General features: G+C 43.8%; 1 protein-coding gene across 2 annotated transcripts; it reads left to right on the top strand.

Moving 5' to 3' along the window:
* The first annotated feature begins 1,214 nt into the window (after nt 1-1,214).
* entpd4 (ectonucleoside triphosphate diphosphohydrolase 4) lies at nt 1,215-14,625 on the top strand. Of its 2 annotated transcripts, none has more exons than XM_018744177.2 (13): nt 1,215-1,570; nt 3,189-3,343; nt 3,804-4,001; nt 4,354-4,559; nt 6,315-6,465; nt 7,375-7,478; nt 8,007-8,066; nt 8,310-8,464; nt 9,664-9,830; nt 10,890-11,214; nt 11,470-11,555; nt 11,670-11,831; nt 11,934-14,625. In XM_018744177.2, exons 2-13 carry the CDS (start codon nt 3,336-3,338, stop codon nt 12,184-12,186), a joined length of 1,875 nt encoding a protein of 624 aa, XP_018599693.2. In that variant the 5' UTR covers nt 1,215-1,570; nt 3,189-3,335; the 3' UTR covers nt 12,187-14,625. The 2 variants fall into 2 exon arrangements, with proteins under 2 accessions (XP_018599693.2, XP_018599694.2); XM_018744178.2 differs by having other exon boundaries at nt 8,310-8,440.
* Nucleotides 14,626-15,157: the final 532 nt, after the last annotated feature.

A 15,157-nucleotide genomic window follows, 5' to 3' on the forward strand; every position in this document is an offset into this window, starting at 1 on the left:
CTTTTTAATGCTCTGGGTCCTCCGTACAGAGTTGTCCCTGGTGCATCCTGACTCAAGTGCCACCTCCTGTGTGCCAAAGTAAAGACGACGGCTCTCAAGAGTCTCAAGCCTGTTGTTCACACCACCCTTCGCTATTGCTCCGAGCATCTTTTCTGCATCTTCATCAAACTGGTGTCACCTTCTTCTTCTTGGCTTCGGGCCACTTGATCCAGCGGGTTTCCAGTGCTGTGCTCACGGATCTGGCCAGCGGCACCGGGGGATCTCCGCAGGCCCCATACGTGTGTGCAGTGACAGCCGCTAGAGTAGATAGACCTACAAGCTTTTCATCTTGATCTGGTAGATCTTTGGCCCTTGTCACTTGTTACAAACAATCTTTACACTCCTGCTACTTTACTATCAACTTTTCAGTGCAAACTTCCACCTGGTTTTAAGCAGATTTTATTAACGGTGCTATTTCTAGGTATTTCTCTCAGATGGGCTCTGCTGACAATAAGCGGTAATGGTGAAACTCATAAGATCTGAGGGACCATAATACCACCTTGTTAAATTTCACGAAAACTCAACGTGTTTCCTTGTGAAGAATCTTGTTGGAGCTCTGGTATATAATGTTATTGCTTCCTTTGCTTAGTTCGAGGTACATTTTGGTCTGATCTGCATTTATTTTCCAACTAAGTTTCGCTACACGTCAAAATATCATTTTGCCCGAAAGGTTGATTTTATTATATTCTGCGTTCAAGTTAAACTAACTAGAAATAAAAACATCGGCGACGCATAATTGTTGAGGTCTACAGCTTCAGTTTGTGTTCATTAGTGACTGAGCCTTCTTGGCTTGTGTCATTTTCGTAAAGATGACTTAATTTTTAAATAATAATTAAAAAAAAACAACAGGTGTTGTGACAACTAATACAAAAGAGGGGGTCTGAAAATGACTAATACTACACTCGAGGCTAAAGACAAGTTTTGCTCTCACACGCCTACAAACCCGGCTTAAGTGTCGCGCACCAATCGCGTCTTTACCTCACCTGCTCTGTGTTAGGTGCACGCGCCAGCTCGTAACGGTACGTGTCGATGACGTCCGTTGTCCCACGCCGCGGAGGCTTCGGTTTAGAGGCTGTGCTGTCAATAATCCTGTATAGCCCTTCGTCTTTCGTTTAGTCCGAGGTCTGCGTTGCTTTCGAGATAAGTGTCTGTCAATTTCATAAACGTGGCGGCTGTGCTGTCAATCCAGAAATTGTCAATAAAGTTTTAACATGTAAAAGGTGCGCATGCGCACACTGTGACTTCTGACTCGAAGTCCGGCATCTGAAGCGCAGCTCTACGTAGGCAAGGCTGCAGTTCGAGGGGCGACTCGTGCGCTGAAACGTGCACGAAAATACGCGTTTTCCCGCGAATTTCTCTGTTTCCCTGTCAAGGTTGGGCTTCTGGTTATTAGTTACATCATAAATACTCGCAAGGAAGGAAGGAGAAGGTTTTGGACTTAGACTGACTGCGCAGTGAGTCGAGCGACGAGACGTCGGAGATCATCATGACATGATGAGGAACGAATGGACATGGATGGAGCTCCTGTACGGTCAGTTACTACAGTAACACCACCTGCTCAGTCACTCGCTGCGTGAGTTAGTGACGGCTCCTGTAGTGTATGGTCATTTAGTGATTTACACAGAGACACCAACTCCACTGTTGTGTTGTACGGTTAGTTTACCACGCGGCTCTGCGGTCAGACAGAGTAGAGACACCACCTGCTGAATAGCGAGTTACGCCGGCAGCGCAACGCTTTTCATGAATGAAACTTAGATATGATATATATTATATCAGCAGTTTCATCTAGATATCAGGGCCCGCTGAAAGAAACAATTTATGATGACCTCCATCGTCGTCGTCGTCATCATCACATCATCAGCAGCAGCAGAGTCGGTTCAGCACGCTGGACACAGTCAGTCACACACACCCTCTGTGTTTCTAGACCCATCCGTCTCAGTTTGTTTTGTACACTTAATACTTGAGTTTGCCTGAAGCTCACAGCGCACGTGAGCCGCTTCCTTCAGACACGTTTTCGGAACGTGTCCAGCAGCGCGTCACCTCCGCGTGACGTGTAGAAGACAGCAGCGAAGTTGGGTCAAGTCTCTCCTCAGTTGGCGAGAGAACGTCGCATCTGGACCTGGACACGGGACGGGTTTAGCGGTACCTGAGTGAGAGAACTCCTGGGCCGCAGGTTCCTTCGTCAGTGGCGCCTGGAGGAAGATACAGACACTTTGATGTTTTACACACCCGGATGTGACAATGTCTCGCCTCTCCGCCCCAAGGCGCAGGGAGACGGGATGCAGTAGCTCCGCTCAGCCACAAGGGGGCGTCATTGTTACAGTAGCTGAACAGCAAAATCCTTAGGTTCCTTCTGTTAGTTGGTCCACTCTTCATTTAACAATTAAAATACATCTGTGTTTCATTTTTTATTTAAAAAAAAAAAAAAAGACATTTTATGATTGCCACACATTTTTTGAAGAAAATGCTGTACTGGCTCATATAGTGCTGCTTGAAAGTATGTGAACCCCTTGTGCCCCTTAGTTTTACCATAAAATAGTCACTTAATGAGAAGCAGTTTGTCATCTGACACAGTAGGTGTGTAAAGGCCAGTTTTGTATGTTGATTTAGAGGAAATGATGTGTTTAGTAGAAAAACTGAAACACTGTAGGTACGAAAATAAGTAAACTCCAAGTTGAACTGGTTGAAGCAAGTAGGTAAGTATAATGAGGTGTCAGTCGTAATAATTGATCGATTTTATAAATTTAAGATTTAGACTTTATAAGAATAATGACCTTTCCTAAAGCGGTTAACATACTTTCAAGCAGCACTATATATGACCAACATGTATATATGCTTGCTTCACATTAGCAGTTTTTTCTATTATTTCTTATGTGAGAAATATACCCACTGTTTGCTATTTTTGTGTAAGACATATTTTTTCTTTTCATGTTGGTATCGTAGAGCAGGGACTCCCCGTAACTTTCATCAGAATACAAAAAAAATGCTACAGTGAGACATCAACAGGAGCAAGTGGAATATGGATACAGATTTTTGTTTATGAGAATATAAATATGCCAGACCGATGCCATATTTAGTGCTATTTAATGAGCCTGTTGAAAGATTTTCTGGTTAATGGAAGTGATCTTCTTTCATTCTTGCCATTATAGGTGTGCACTGAGGAGGTTCACCGTGACATGCATGATGGGAAGCAATGCACTGTGGAGTGGGCAGCGATAATGGTGCGCTGGTGAGACCTGCCAAACCGGTGTGTGTCCTTGCAGCCGCTCTGACTCGTCTACAGGAGACATTGCAGTATGGGAAGGTAGGTCTGTCACGCCCGAGTGCTTCAGAGCTTGACATCGACACCTTCTCAAGTTTCTGAAGGTGCAAGCTGCGGCACATGCTGAGAATGAATGCACTGTAGTATTTTTGTGTGTGTGTGTGTGTGTGTGTTCTTTTAGCCTAGTGGATTAAGCTGCTACCTTAAGATCCCACGGTCACAGCTTTGAATCCTGCTTGCTGCTGTAGTACCGTTGAGCAGCGTTCTTACCTTAGATTGCTCCAGTGAAAAGTTACCCAGCTGTATAATTGGGTTAATAATTGTAGGTAGCTTAACATTGTAAATTGCTATAGAGAAATGTCAGTTAAATGAGTAAATGTTTTATCAGTGAAACCTTAATCATGTTTTAAAAAGCCTTTTTTTTTTTTTTTTTTTTTTTTTGTAGTTCCAAAGTTTACAGAGGGTTAAATTTTTCATGTTACATTGTGTTGTGTGCTTTCAGGATGAGTTTCTCCTGCCTGGTCCCAGCCTCCTGGCACTTCAGCCTGTCTCCGGTGGGTTTCCCCCGCCTCCTGTTCCCCTCCCTCCGACAGCTGCTGTTCCTGGGCCTGCTGGCTGGGCTGGTCGCCTTGCTCTACCTGCTCCTGGTGATGGGCAAGGGCCAATACAGCTGGATACGAGAAGATAAGCACTTCCACAGGTCAGGACCCGTGCGATGACGTCTGCAGGTTTTTGTTGCTCTCCCATAATATTAGGGTTAGCTGCTCTTTTATGCTGCTTGTTTCCTGTGACTCCCTGTGACAGTTTAAAAACGGATTAGTCCCCTTTCCGAGCACTAAGAAGCTGGCATTGTTTCCTTAAGTTAGTGTAATTTTATAATAAAGTGTCATTATGGCAGCATGCCCTCTTTTTTTAAAAAAAAAAAAAAAAAAAAAACCCTCTTTTTCATTTCTTTTTCCACATCTGATTGAAATGTCCTTTTCAAGTTCATTGTCATTCAGAAGTTCCCTTCTATTTGCTGTTACTGTGAATCTCCTGTCATCCCACCGCAGGCATTCAGTACGAGTGACTGACATGGACGCCACTGACACCAGCAACCCCAATCTAAACTATGGCCTGGTTGTTGACTGTGGAAGCAGTGGTTCTCGGGTCTTTGTGTACTGCTGGCCCCGGCATAATGGCAACCCCCACGACCTTCTGGACATCCGCCAGATGAGGGACCAGCACAGAAAGCCCGTGGTTATGAAGATAAAGCCTGGTGAGATGTGCTCTCAACACTTAACCCCTGGATGTTTAGTGCAGGGACAGGAGATGAGGTGTCAGAGAGACAAATTTTATAGGAAGCAGAGCTCCACACTGTCAGAGTAAAGTGATTTAGCTAACAGCTTTGTCAAATTAAGTTTTTACAAGATGCACAAGTTCTTAAAAGGGATACCTATCATGCAGTGAGAACCTAAGCAGAAATGCTGTACTGCAGTCAACACAAGATCCGCCTACGACTGGAAAACAGACAGGATCTATGTAGAAAAAACACTGTTACAAATGTAATATGTGATTAGGAGCGCAGTGAGATAAATATGCTGGAAAAAAGAACAGATTCTAGGCTGTGTCAAGCTGATTTGAAGAGATGGATCTTCAAAAGTTGGCAGAGAGTCAGAACTCTGAGAGCAGACGATGTTATTCAGAAGCATGTTGCACAGCTTGGGAGCTAGGAGAACGAGTGAGCCATCTGCTTGAGTGTGTCTAGGCAGAAGAAACAGGACTGGGCTGCCAGCGCCTCATCAGAGGGTGCTTGGTGGATGGTATGGAGAATGTAGAGCCTGAAGGTAGTGAGGAACAGAGCCATGCATCTATCGAAAGGTTAGGGTGGGTGCTTTGAACTGGATCATGCAGCAGTGTGATGCCATGGGAGAGACGAGTCAAGCAGTGTGTTCTTGCTATACACGTGCTATATCATGGTACAGCAGCATTCTGAATGAGCTGGAGCGGACATTCAGGCAGCTGTAGCACTAGTGCAGAGAATAAGAGCTCTTTCAAGGCTTTCAAGGAGATGAGTAGCATAACAGTGAGGAAGGTGCAGATTTAGCAGCTAAAAGAAAAAGTGACAGGTCTGGACCAGTAAAAACATGTGCCGATGGTACTCGAGAGATTCATCAAGGGTCAGACAAGGTTCCTCGCAGTAGATGGGGGTGAGACGTCGATCTTATCTATATCAGTTTAGAACAAGAGAGGGACTGGCAGAGTGTAGGTTTGAGAATATTGGTTTTTGAGAGATCTGAGTTTCAGATGATGGTCATTCATTGAGGATGACAATGTTTGAGAAACAAATTCATATCCGACTTGGAAGTTGAAAGAAATGAGATTAAGATTAGGGCATCGTCTTCATAAAGATGATTAGTGAACCCATGAAAGCACAGTACACATTTAACAATCAGATATTTTAAAAAAGAATGAAATATTTATACAACTGGGTAATTGTACTGGAGCAATTTAGGGTAAGTTACTTGCTCGAGGGTACTACAGCTACAGTTGGGATTAAAGTCTGTGACCTTTGGGTCCAAAGGCAGAGGCTCTAACCACTACACTACATTTACATTTATTTATTTAGCGGACGCTTTTCTCCAAACTGACTTTCAGTGAACTTTATATAGTGTTATCAGGCCACACACCTCATTCACCGCGGTGACTTACACTGCTAGATACACTACTCACACTGGGTTACTCATCCATACATCAGTGGAACACACTCTGTGTCACTCACACACTGTGGCTGAACCTGAACAGCATGTCTTTGGACTGTGGGAGGAAACCAGAGCACCCAGAGGAAATCCATGCGGAGATGGGGAGAACATACAAACTCCACACAGACTGAGCAGGGGTCAAACCCATGTTCTCTCACACCACCCAGGCCCTGTGAGACAGCAGCGCCACTTGCTGTGCCACCATGCCACCCAGCTGTTGTATGTGATTTCCTTTTTTTGTTGTTGTGTAACCACTTTTTCTTTACTGCTAGGTATCTCAGAACTTTCAGCAACCCCTGAAAAAGCCAGTGACTATATCTATCCTCTTCTGAGTTTTGCTGCCCAGCACATCCCCAAGAACAAGCACCAAGAGACTCCTCTGTACATCCTCTGCACTGCTGGCATGAGGGTGTTGCCTGAGAGGTACTGGAGCTCCTGAGTACTGCTGAACACACTAGCAGACTTACTCTACTCGCAGGCTGCTAACATGTCACCTTGGGGTGATCTGTCCTGGAGCTTATAGAACAGAGCATGTAAAAGTGTACAGTTACCATAGATGTACTTTGAAATGTATTGTTTTGTTTACGTTGAGCTCTGGTCCACCTGTCTTTACCAAAAGGTGCCACTATTAGGTGCTTCCGTATAAATGATGAAGTACACGTAGTCCTCAACATATTACAGGGTTCTTTCGAGGGTCCTATCGTAATTTGATTTTGTTGTCAGCAAAAAAATCCCATTTTACTGGTTTATATAAATCAGGGATATGTAAACAATTAATACGCATAAATAATGCATAAATTGTACTTTTGTCGAGATGTACGTCGCTTTGGACAAAAGCATCTGCTAAATGAATAAATGTAAATACTATGTTGTATAATTGGGCTTTATTCATTTTTTCCATGTACGTTATATGCTACATGTTAAAATAATGCTAATATAAAATGACAATAGATATATAGTATGTTAATATATCAGCTTAATATATTATGCTGCACTGTTATTTCAGCTTTTCTTTCTAAATGTTTTCTTTTAATTTTTCCGTTCTGCACCACCAGAATTCTCATGTTTTCCCTTGTTAGCTGTTAAAAAGGGAACTTGAATGGAATCACAAACAACTTTCTGCAAACAAACATTTTGTAAATAAAACGCGGTTGCCGAGCAGCTTATATAAATAAAATGCATCGGCAGCTGATGTTATCATACAGCAGATGGAGTGGTCATTGTTAGTCCTCGCCGAGTACTGGGAGCTGAAAATAACATAGCAAGGTTACGACTTAGACAAATGCTATCAGTCGCATGTGTGGAGAATTACCTGTATCTGTTTGTCTGTAGCCAACAGGAAGCTCTGCTGGAGGACCTGCGCACAGACATACCTGTACACTTCAACTTCTTGTTTTCAGACTCCCATGTGGAAGTTATTTCTGGCAAGCAGGAGGGTAAGGACTCTTTGTAGTCTCTACTGGAAGCATAATGTGTCTAGGAGCTTAGTTGTTTTTCATGGGGGCTGTAGTGATTAATATTTACATGGTGTTCTAAGTTTAAATTGTGTGGGATATTGAATGACTGTGAAGAAAATGTATTGTGCAGGATGACAAGTAGTGTAGTGGTTAGGGCTGTTGCCCTGCAAATGCAAGGTTCCTGCTGTAATACCCTTCATGAGTTAATTGCCAGGAATTGGTACGATAAGAATACCCTGGTGTATTAATGGTTAAGTGAGTGTATGTAATTTTAGTGTTACAAGTTGCTTTGGTCAAAGGCACCAGCAAAATTAAAAGAATTACTGAAACTGAACACTTTTCCAGTGTAATCAGCTTGTAAGAAGATGTTGAACAATACAGTATCCTTAGATCATATTTGTATTGTATTTTCTCTGAGATGTATGTCGCTTTTGAGAAAAGCGTCTTATAAATTTAAATTTAAAATACGAATTTCAGCTAAAAAAAAAACATTTCATGTGTTTTCAGGGGTCTATGCTTGGATTGGGATAAACTTTGTGCTTGGAAGATTTGACCATAATGATGATGGTAAGAACTTTTGCCCTGGTTGGTCTAGTTCTGAGAAAAGAGGTTAATTTTTGATTCCTTAAATTGCATGAGAAAGAACTGTATTGTTCAAGTTTCTGCTGTATAGATAAAGAGCATACAGTGTGAATGTAATCAAACAAACAGTATTGATTGAAGAAAAATGTATTTTCTTCTGGGACAGTTGTGTCAGATGTCTGTTTTCTCTTTATTATATTTTATTCTATTGGTTTGCCTTCTTTTCAGAGAGAGGGGCTGTGGTTGAGGTACAAGTACCTGGAAGTGACCAGCAGGAGGTGCTGGTGAGGAAGCGGACAGCTGGTGTTCTGGACATGGGGGGCGTGTCCACACAGATAGCGTACGAAGTGCCCAAAACTGTAAGCTTTGCTTCTCCACAGCAGGTTATTATCCACAACAATTTCCCTTCTTTTGCATTCTCTTTTGCCTCTTGCATTCATGCCATTTTCTTCTGCTTCACTCTCTGCTGATCCTGTGCTCTTCAGCCCCCAAATTGTCCACCCCGCTTCTTGAGCCAAAATCGTAACGGAAAAAAAGTCAGTCGTACATGGTTGGTGTGGCGGCACAGCGGGCTGCAACGGTGCCTCACAGTTACTGGGGTGTGGTTTCAGATTTTGGGTTCTAGTCAAACTTTGTGTGTGGCGTTTTTGTGGCTCCCCCCCCCCCACAGCCTAAGGACAACGGTCAACTGCTTTGACTCAGTGGAACTTAAGCTACCCTGCTCTATCTGATCAGAGTAGACTTTGAGATGCCTCAGATTAAAGTTTTCCCTCTGCATGGCAAAATGGTTGTATCGCATGTCGACTTGGAAGTGCTTGCTGTGCTTTATTGAAAAGTGCACAGCGAATGGGTACTACGCTAGGTGCTGTGAGGAACTTTATGGAACTCTGCATCCCACGTAGCATCCAGGGTGGATGTTGGGTGCAGTAATTGTTTTCTACTAAGCGTCAGTGAGTGTTGTTAGCCCCTGGGGGACAGCTGGTAGCGTAGCGATTAGAGCTGCTGCCTTTGTACCCAAAGGCTGCAGGTTTGAATCCCAGCTGTAGTACCCTTGATCAAGGTGCTTACCCTAAACTGCTCCAGTAAAATTGCCCAGCTGTATAAATGGGTAAATAATTATAAGTCACTTTGGAGAAAATGAATAAACATAATCAGGCATCCATTGTCCTTCACTTTGGTTTATTTTGACACCATGTCCATTCCTCTTTGCACATAGTTTGAACTGTAGCATTGTGATCCCATTAATTCACTTTTTTGTCACCTGTATATATTTTTAAGAAGCAAATGTACACCTTTTCATGTATTTGGGGTTTTCTGTGGCCAGCGCTGGTGTTATGAGCTTCTCTGCATTAGGATTTATTTAACTTTGATTGAAGCTCTTTAGAGAGAAATCACATAAATGACTTTAAAACTGTGATTGTGTAATTTGAATAACTTCTGTTTCTCCTGCTTGCTTCTTGTTCTTTTTGGCATGTATGGATGGCACTATGCAAAATGCTGCCTTGAACTGGTGAGTAGCGGTAAGAAGAGGAGAAGAAAGCCTTTTTTTTTCTTGTTTTTGCTCATTCTCAATGTCCTGTAGGAGGAAGTAGCCAAGAACCTTCTGGCGGAGTTCAACCTGGGCTGCGATGCCCATCGTACTGAACACGTGTACCGCGTCTATGTCTCTACCTTCCTCGGCTTTGGCGGTAATGCTGCCCGACAGAGGTATGAAGAGAGCGTTGTCAGCAAGACTCTACTTCAGAACAAGTAAGTTCAGTATACCTGCATATGCCGTACCAGCGTGTCTCAGTGGAGGTGTTTTGGAACGGTATGGTATTGAAACTAAATTTGAAATAATAAAGTAAAAGGTGAAATGCCAACAAACATTAGAAAACTGAACATTAAGGTTTTAATGTTTTGCGCGCACACACACACTCTCTCTCTATTATAAATACTTTAGTTGTCACAACTATGCCCGCACCTCAACCAGCAGCTGCAATCGGATAACTCGGCTATAAAAGACACTTCTCAGACTCTTTCCAGTTTCGGAATCTCACTCGAGACAACCGTCCCCTCTGTGTTCTCAAACCTACCTCACTTTGCTCTTCCAAGTCCTGTCCCTCATCGTTCCTCAGTCCAGTTCCATGTCTCTGTGATAACGACTGCCCGCCTTGTCCCTCGACCACGATTTTGGATCCTCGCCTCTGTTCAGTTCGCCAATCAACCGACCATTCACCCGTCCCTGACCACAAGAACACGTCTAGTTTTTTGATTCTGAATAAACGATCCTGCACTTGGGTCCAGCCTCCTCCGCGTCCTCTGTTCATCATGACAATAGTAACATTTATTATCTCTGTTTCTCTCAATTATGATTACTGTAGTTACAATGTAGTGATAACAATAAATGTATTGTTATACTGTATTAAAGATGTTTTAATGGATCCAGAAATGTTTCCTTAATGTTTTTATGCATAAAAAGACAAACATTTGACTGACTGACCTTAGATACCAACTGTACCTAACTGTTTTGATTCGTGTCAAAATCCAACTTGGACAGACTGAGGACACGGAACTCGTAATCGTTTGTAATCTGGGGACTGCCTGTAATTGAAAATTCTGTACTTTTAAGAAATACCTTAGAAATGTGATCCTGTGGCTCGTTATGCAGATTTGACAATACAGATTTTATGTATGTGTAAATGTGAGTTCTCATAATAGGAGTATTCGTTGTGCAAGGGAAGCTGGCATGTGTAGATTGACTGACTGGGTTTTTTAGCGCTTGGGACCAAGGTTTGCCTGACTCTTTTTCCGCTGTTTGTGTGGCAGGCTCCTTGATCAGCATGTGGGCGAGTCCGAAGACACACCCCTCCTAGACCCTTGTCTGCCCCGGGGTCTGAAGGACGAGGTGGGCCCAGTTGGGCAGCGTCTGCACCTGCGAGGCACGGGTCACTTTGACGGCTGCCGAGTGCTGCTCCAGCCCTTCCTCAACCGCACCAATGAAACGCACTCCTCCCTCAGCGGCGTCTACCAGCCGCCCATTGACTACCGCAATAGCCAGTTCTATGGCTTCTCGGAGTTCTACTACTGTACAGAGGACGTGCTGCGCATGGGCGGCCGCTACAATGCCACCAAGTACGCCAGGGCCGCTCGGGTACGCCTCCTCCAGCAGCGCTGCTTCGATAGGAAACACCAGGCTGAACCCCTCTCTCTCACTGATGCACCCAAATATTATCCAAAGTGTAACTGGCAGAAAGTGTAAGAAATATTCCAGCAGAGGTCTTGTGGATGGACTGAAAACAGGTTGCTTGTGACTTTGATCACTCTGCTTAGTTGTTGTTGTTGTTGTTGTTGTTGTTGTTGTTGTTGTTGTTCTTAGCAATAAAAGCTTTATTGTCCTTTGTTACAGAGTTACTGCGCCACCCAGTGGGATACCCTGAAAGAGCGCTTTGACAGGGGCCTGTATGCCTCCCATGCCGATATGCACAGGCTCAAGTACGTTCCTTCAGAGTGCAGCTGTCAGTGTTTGTAACTCATGTTGGCAAACAGCCGTTCTCTGTGTGTTCCATTTAAGGTAGTACCAGTTCACACCCTTACCCATGTCGGCAGGTACCAGTGCTTCAAATCGGCCTGGATGTATGAGGTGTTGCATTCGGGCTTCTCCTTCCCCGTGGATTATGAAAACCTCCAGACGGCCTTGCTGGTCTACGACAAAGAGGTGCAGTGGACGCTCGGTGCCATCCTCTACAGGACACGCTTCCTGCCATTGAGGTGAATGAGGGGCTCGGGTCCCCTGAACCTAAGAACAGTGGTCTGTGTATTGTAGTGTATGTCATAGCAACAGGCTTGTCTCGTGTGTCTTTTTTCCCTCAGGGATATTCAGCAGGAGAGCCTGAAGGGGGTGCATTCCCACTGGCGCCACAGTTTCTCCTTTGTCAACAACCACTACCTGTTCTTGGCCTGCTTCCTGGTGGTGCTGCTGTCCATTTTGCTTTACCTGCTGCGGTTGCGACGCATCCACCGCCGCATGACCCAGCGCAGCGGTGCCTCCACCTCTACCTCCACGTCCTCAGCACAGTGGCTAGAGGAGGGCATGATCTCCCCCAGTGTACCTGTCACTCTGTAGGGTCAGCCCTCCCACCCCTGACAGCCCTTTCATTGTCTCGGTCTCCAGGTCAAGGCCTTTCTGTAAAGGGTTGTAAGGCTGAACCTTGATTACCCCCGAGGCATCGTGGGATGGGATTCTTAGGCTCAGTACTGTGTCTTGTTTTGGCAGGGGAGAAGCTTTACTTAGAGCGCTCTTTCAGATCGGACTGCTTCAGTTCTGTGTCCGCAACCTCCAAACAGTGTGACATAGGTTTTTAAATATGTTTAATTTATTGTTCCTTAAAGATCGGAAGGTCTGTTTCAGGAGGCATTGGGAGCATCTGTAGCACTGTGGTGCTTATTTGGTTCCTGTCTGCAGAGGGAAACTTCATTAAGGAGATGGGTCACCCACCGCACCTCTTTGAATGGGTCATGTGTAATGTGGCAGCTTTAATGGACAGCTTCATTCTTTGTGGGTCTCATCGGAAAAATATAGAAGTTATCAAGTTTTCTTAGGCCTTGATTGTTGGAAAATATGCTGCTAAATGGGTTTTTGTTTTGTTTTGTTTTGTTTTTCTGACCAGGGCCGTTTTCTCCCCCCACCCCAAGAGTGGAGTTCAGTCCACGTATGGCCGTCAAGCGCATTTGCACAGAACGCTGCCTTACGATAAGTGGCAACTAAACATGCCCCATAGAAGCATTACAGCGTAGGTGCAATGCGAGTTCTTGCTTTAGGAGTGTGCACGTAAAATCCCTGTCTTGTCCTCGTGTCCTTTCGGGACGGAACTGTAAATTACTGTTGACACGGCCTGGTTTGTCTACAGTGAACCCAGTGCTGTGCGATGGGAGATGAAATGGGACAAAATGGGATGAAGTTCAGAGGCGGCCCAGGAATGTCCTGGAGTGTACACTAGAAGTGAATGTACAGTAATGTCCTCTCAAATAGTGAGAGCACTTTTAGACTACGTTTTAATGCCTGTCTGCCTGTTTTCTTTTAGGTGAAGGGGGATCTTTTTTTCTGATAATGGGGAAACTGCATTCAGCTATATTTGGGCTGTTGATTTAAAAACTTCAGTTGAAGCAATGAAAGACTTTTTTTTTTCTCTCTCCCCCCTTTTTTTTCTTCTATGTGTGTTTTGGAAGAAGCCAATAACCTTGACACTATTGTTGTTGTGCCCCCAGTGTAACTGGGTTAAAAGTGCGAGAAAACAGTAGTGAACAATCTGCTTCCTTTGTATGTCAGACTTTGCCTTGCATCCACATTGGAAGTGGCTGTACTTACGTTTTTTATGTATAGTTAAGGTAGCATTAATCGGAACAAAAACGGTGCAATAAGTTTCTACCCTGTCTCATCACTGCGGAGGAGCTTCCCACCCATCGTCTCCACTAGAGCAGAGTGATGGGCTGAGGATCAGAGTGAAGGTCAGACGGCCACGTTGGCCTAACCAGCGGCTCCGGGTCACAGCACACCGGGCCGAGGGTGTTGGGGAGTACTGCCATCAGTCTCCCCCAGCTTTGTTTTTAGAGTGTGTCACATGACTACTAGCGCGCAGTTTGTGGAACAGATGCCATATCTATTTGTACATAATGATATTGTGATAGTTTTTTATTTTATTGATGCCGGTTTCGCATTGTCTACAGACGCCATTTAATTTGCACGGAGAGAACATGTCAGTATGGGTAGTCTCAACAATCTTGTGGCTGTAAAATGTCATTAAACTTAATAGAATCCTGTGTTGATCAGTCATGTTTCTTTTCTGCCATGAGTCCGACAGCATTCGTTTGAGTTGGTACCGTTTTTTTAGTATTGGACTAAAAGTAAGCTGCAGACCTACTTCAGGAATATCTGACAGTTGAATGCAGGTTTTTTTTTTTTTTTTTTTTTATTAAATGAATGGTAATTACGTTAATCCATGCAGTGCCTTACTCTATCTTATTTACATGCTCTTTTTGTAGTTGGTGAGGTAATGATCTTTAATTTTTGTGGGGACAGTGAGTTGTTGTGTGTGTTTTTTTTTTTTTTATTTTTTTTTAAAGCTAGCTGTAATAAGGGGACTTTAAAAGCTCAAAAGATTTTTCTTTTTTGCTATTATAATTTTGTGTATATGATTTGTGTAATGTGGTGTTCTGCATCACATTTGTTTTCTAAATGTTTCTATTTATTCTTGTTTTCTGGAACCCCTATGCAGAAATGGAAGGCTGTATGGTAATGAATGAAAAGTGTAGCTGCATTTAAACCAAAATGTGCTGATCTGAAGTAGGTCTGCAAGTTGTAATCAGGAGGAGGGTCAGGAATCCTGTGTTTTTGCTCTCAGGTGGGGGTTCCTATGTGTTTTCACTGCTGTACTCTGTTACAAAGCAAACAAGCAGCTTTGCCATGTTGTCATGACCAGTAGCTAGCTGCCCATCACTTGACTCTAGTTACTGAACCATAAAGTGTCATTGAATGATTAATAGCCCCATAATTTTCTAGGTTTTTTTTTTTTTTTAAATCCATTTACTACACTGTGCCACTTCACAAGATTATGTCCACAACCTGCTGTAGTAAAGCTCTACCTTTTTGTAAGGAAAGAAAAATCACTGAAGTGTGTGCTGCACAGAATAGCAGAATACATGTTTATTGTATCACTTAAATGCTAATCTGAAAGACACTGGGTGTTGAGTGTCAGTGGTTTTTAATGCTGGGGCAGAAATGACTAAGGAAATGAAGACCATCACCTTGAGCACAGTGGGAGGGGGAGAATTTTGTGTGTAAGAGATGTTTACTTTCTTAGTGTCAGGGGGAGACCCAGAGTGTGGTGTACAAGGGTAAGGGGACATGAATGATGTATATCTGCTGCAGATGGACCATTTCTTGCATATTACTCATTAAGGGCAAAAACATAACATTGAAGCTCAGCTGGTTCACGTGCTGCTGGGTGGCCTTGTTTTGAATGTGCTTTGGGGTGTCAGAGCCCTGGAACCTGGATCCACAGAGTCACTGATGAATGAAAACTTGGCAGACGGTGACG

This window comes from Scleropages formosus, chromosome 12, assembly GCF_900964775.1.
Source record: "Scleropages formosus chromosome 12, fSclFor1.1, whole genome shotgun sequence".
Taxonomy (NCBI): domain Eukaryota; kingdom Metazoa; phylum Chordata; class Actinopteri; order Osteoglossiformes; family Osteoglossidae; genus Scleropages; species Scleropages formosus.

Excerpts from the sequence above, each read along its gene's own strand:
- entpd4 (XM_018744177.2), top strand. Across the intron at positions 4,560-6,314 it reads GGTTATGAAGATAAAGCCTG|GTATCTCAGAACTTTCAGCA; the intron begins GTGAGATGTGCT and ends CTTTACTGCTAG. Across the intron at positions 6,466-7,374 it reads ATGAGGGTGTTGCCTGAGAG|CCAACAGGAAGCTCTGCTGG; the intron begins GTACTGGAGCTC and ends GTTTGTCTGTAG.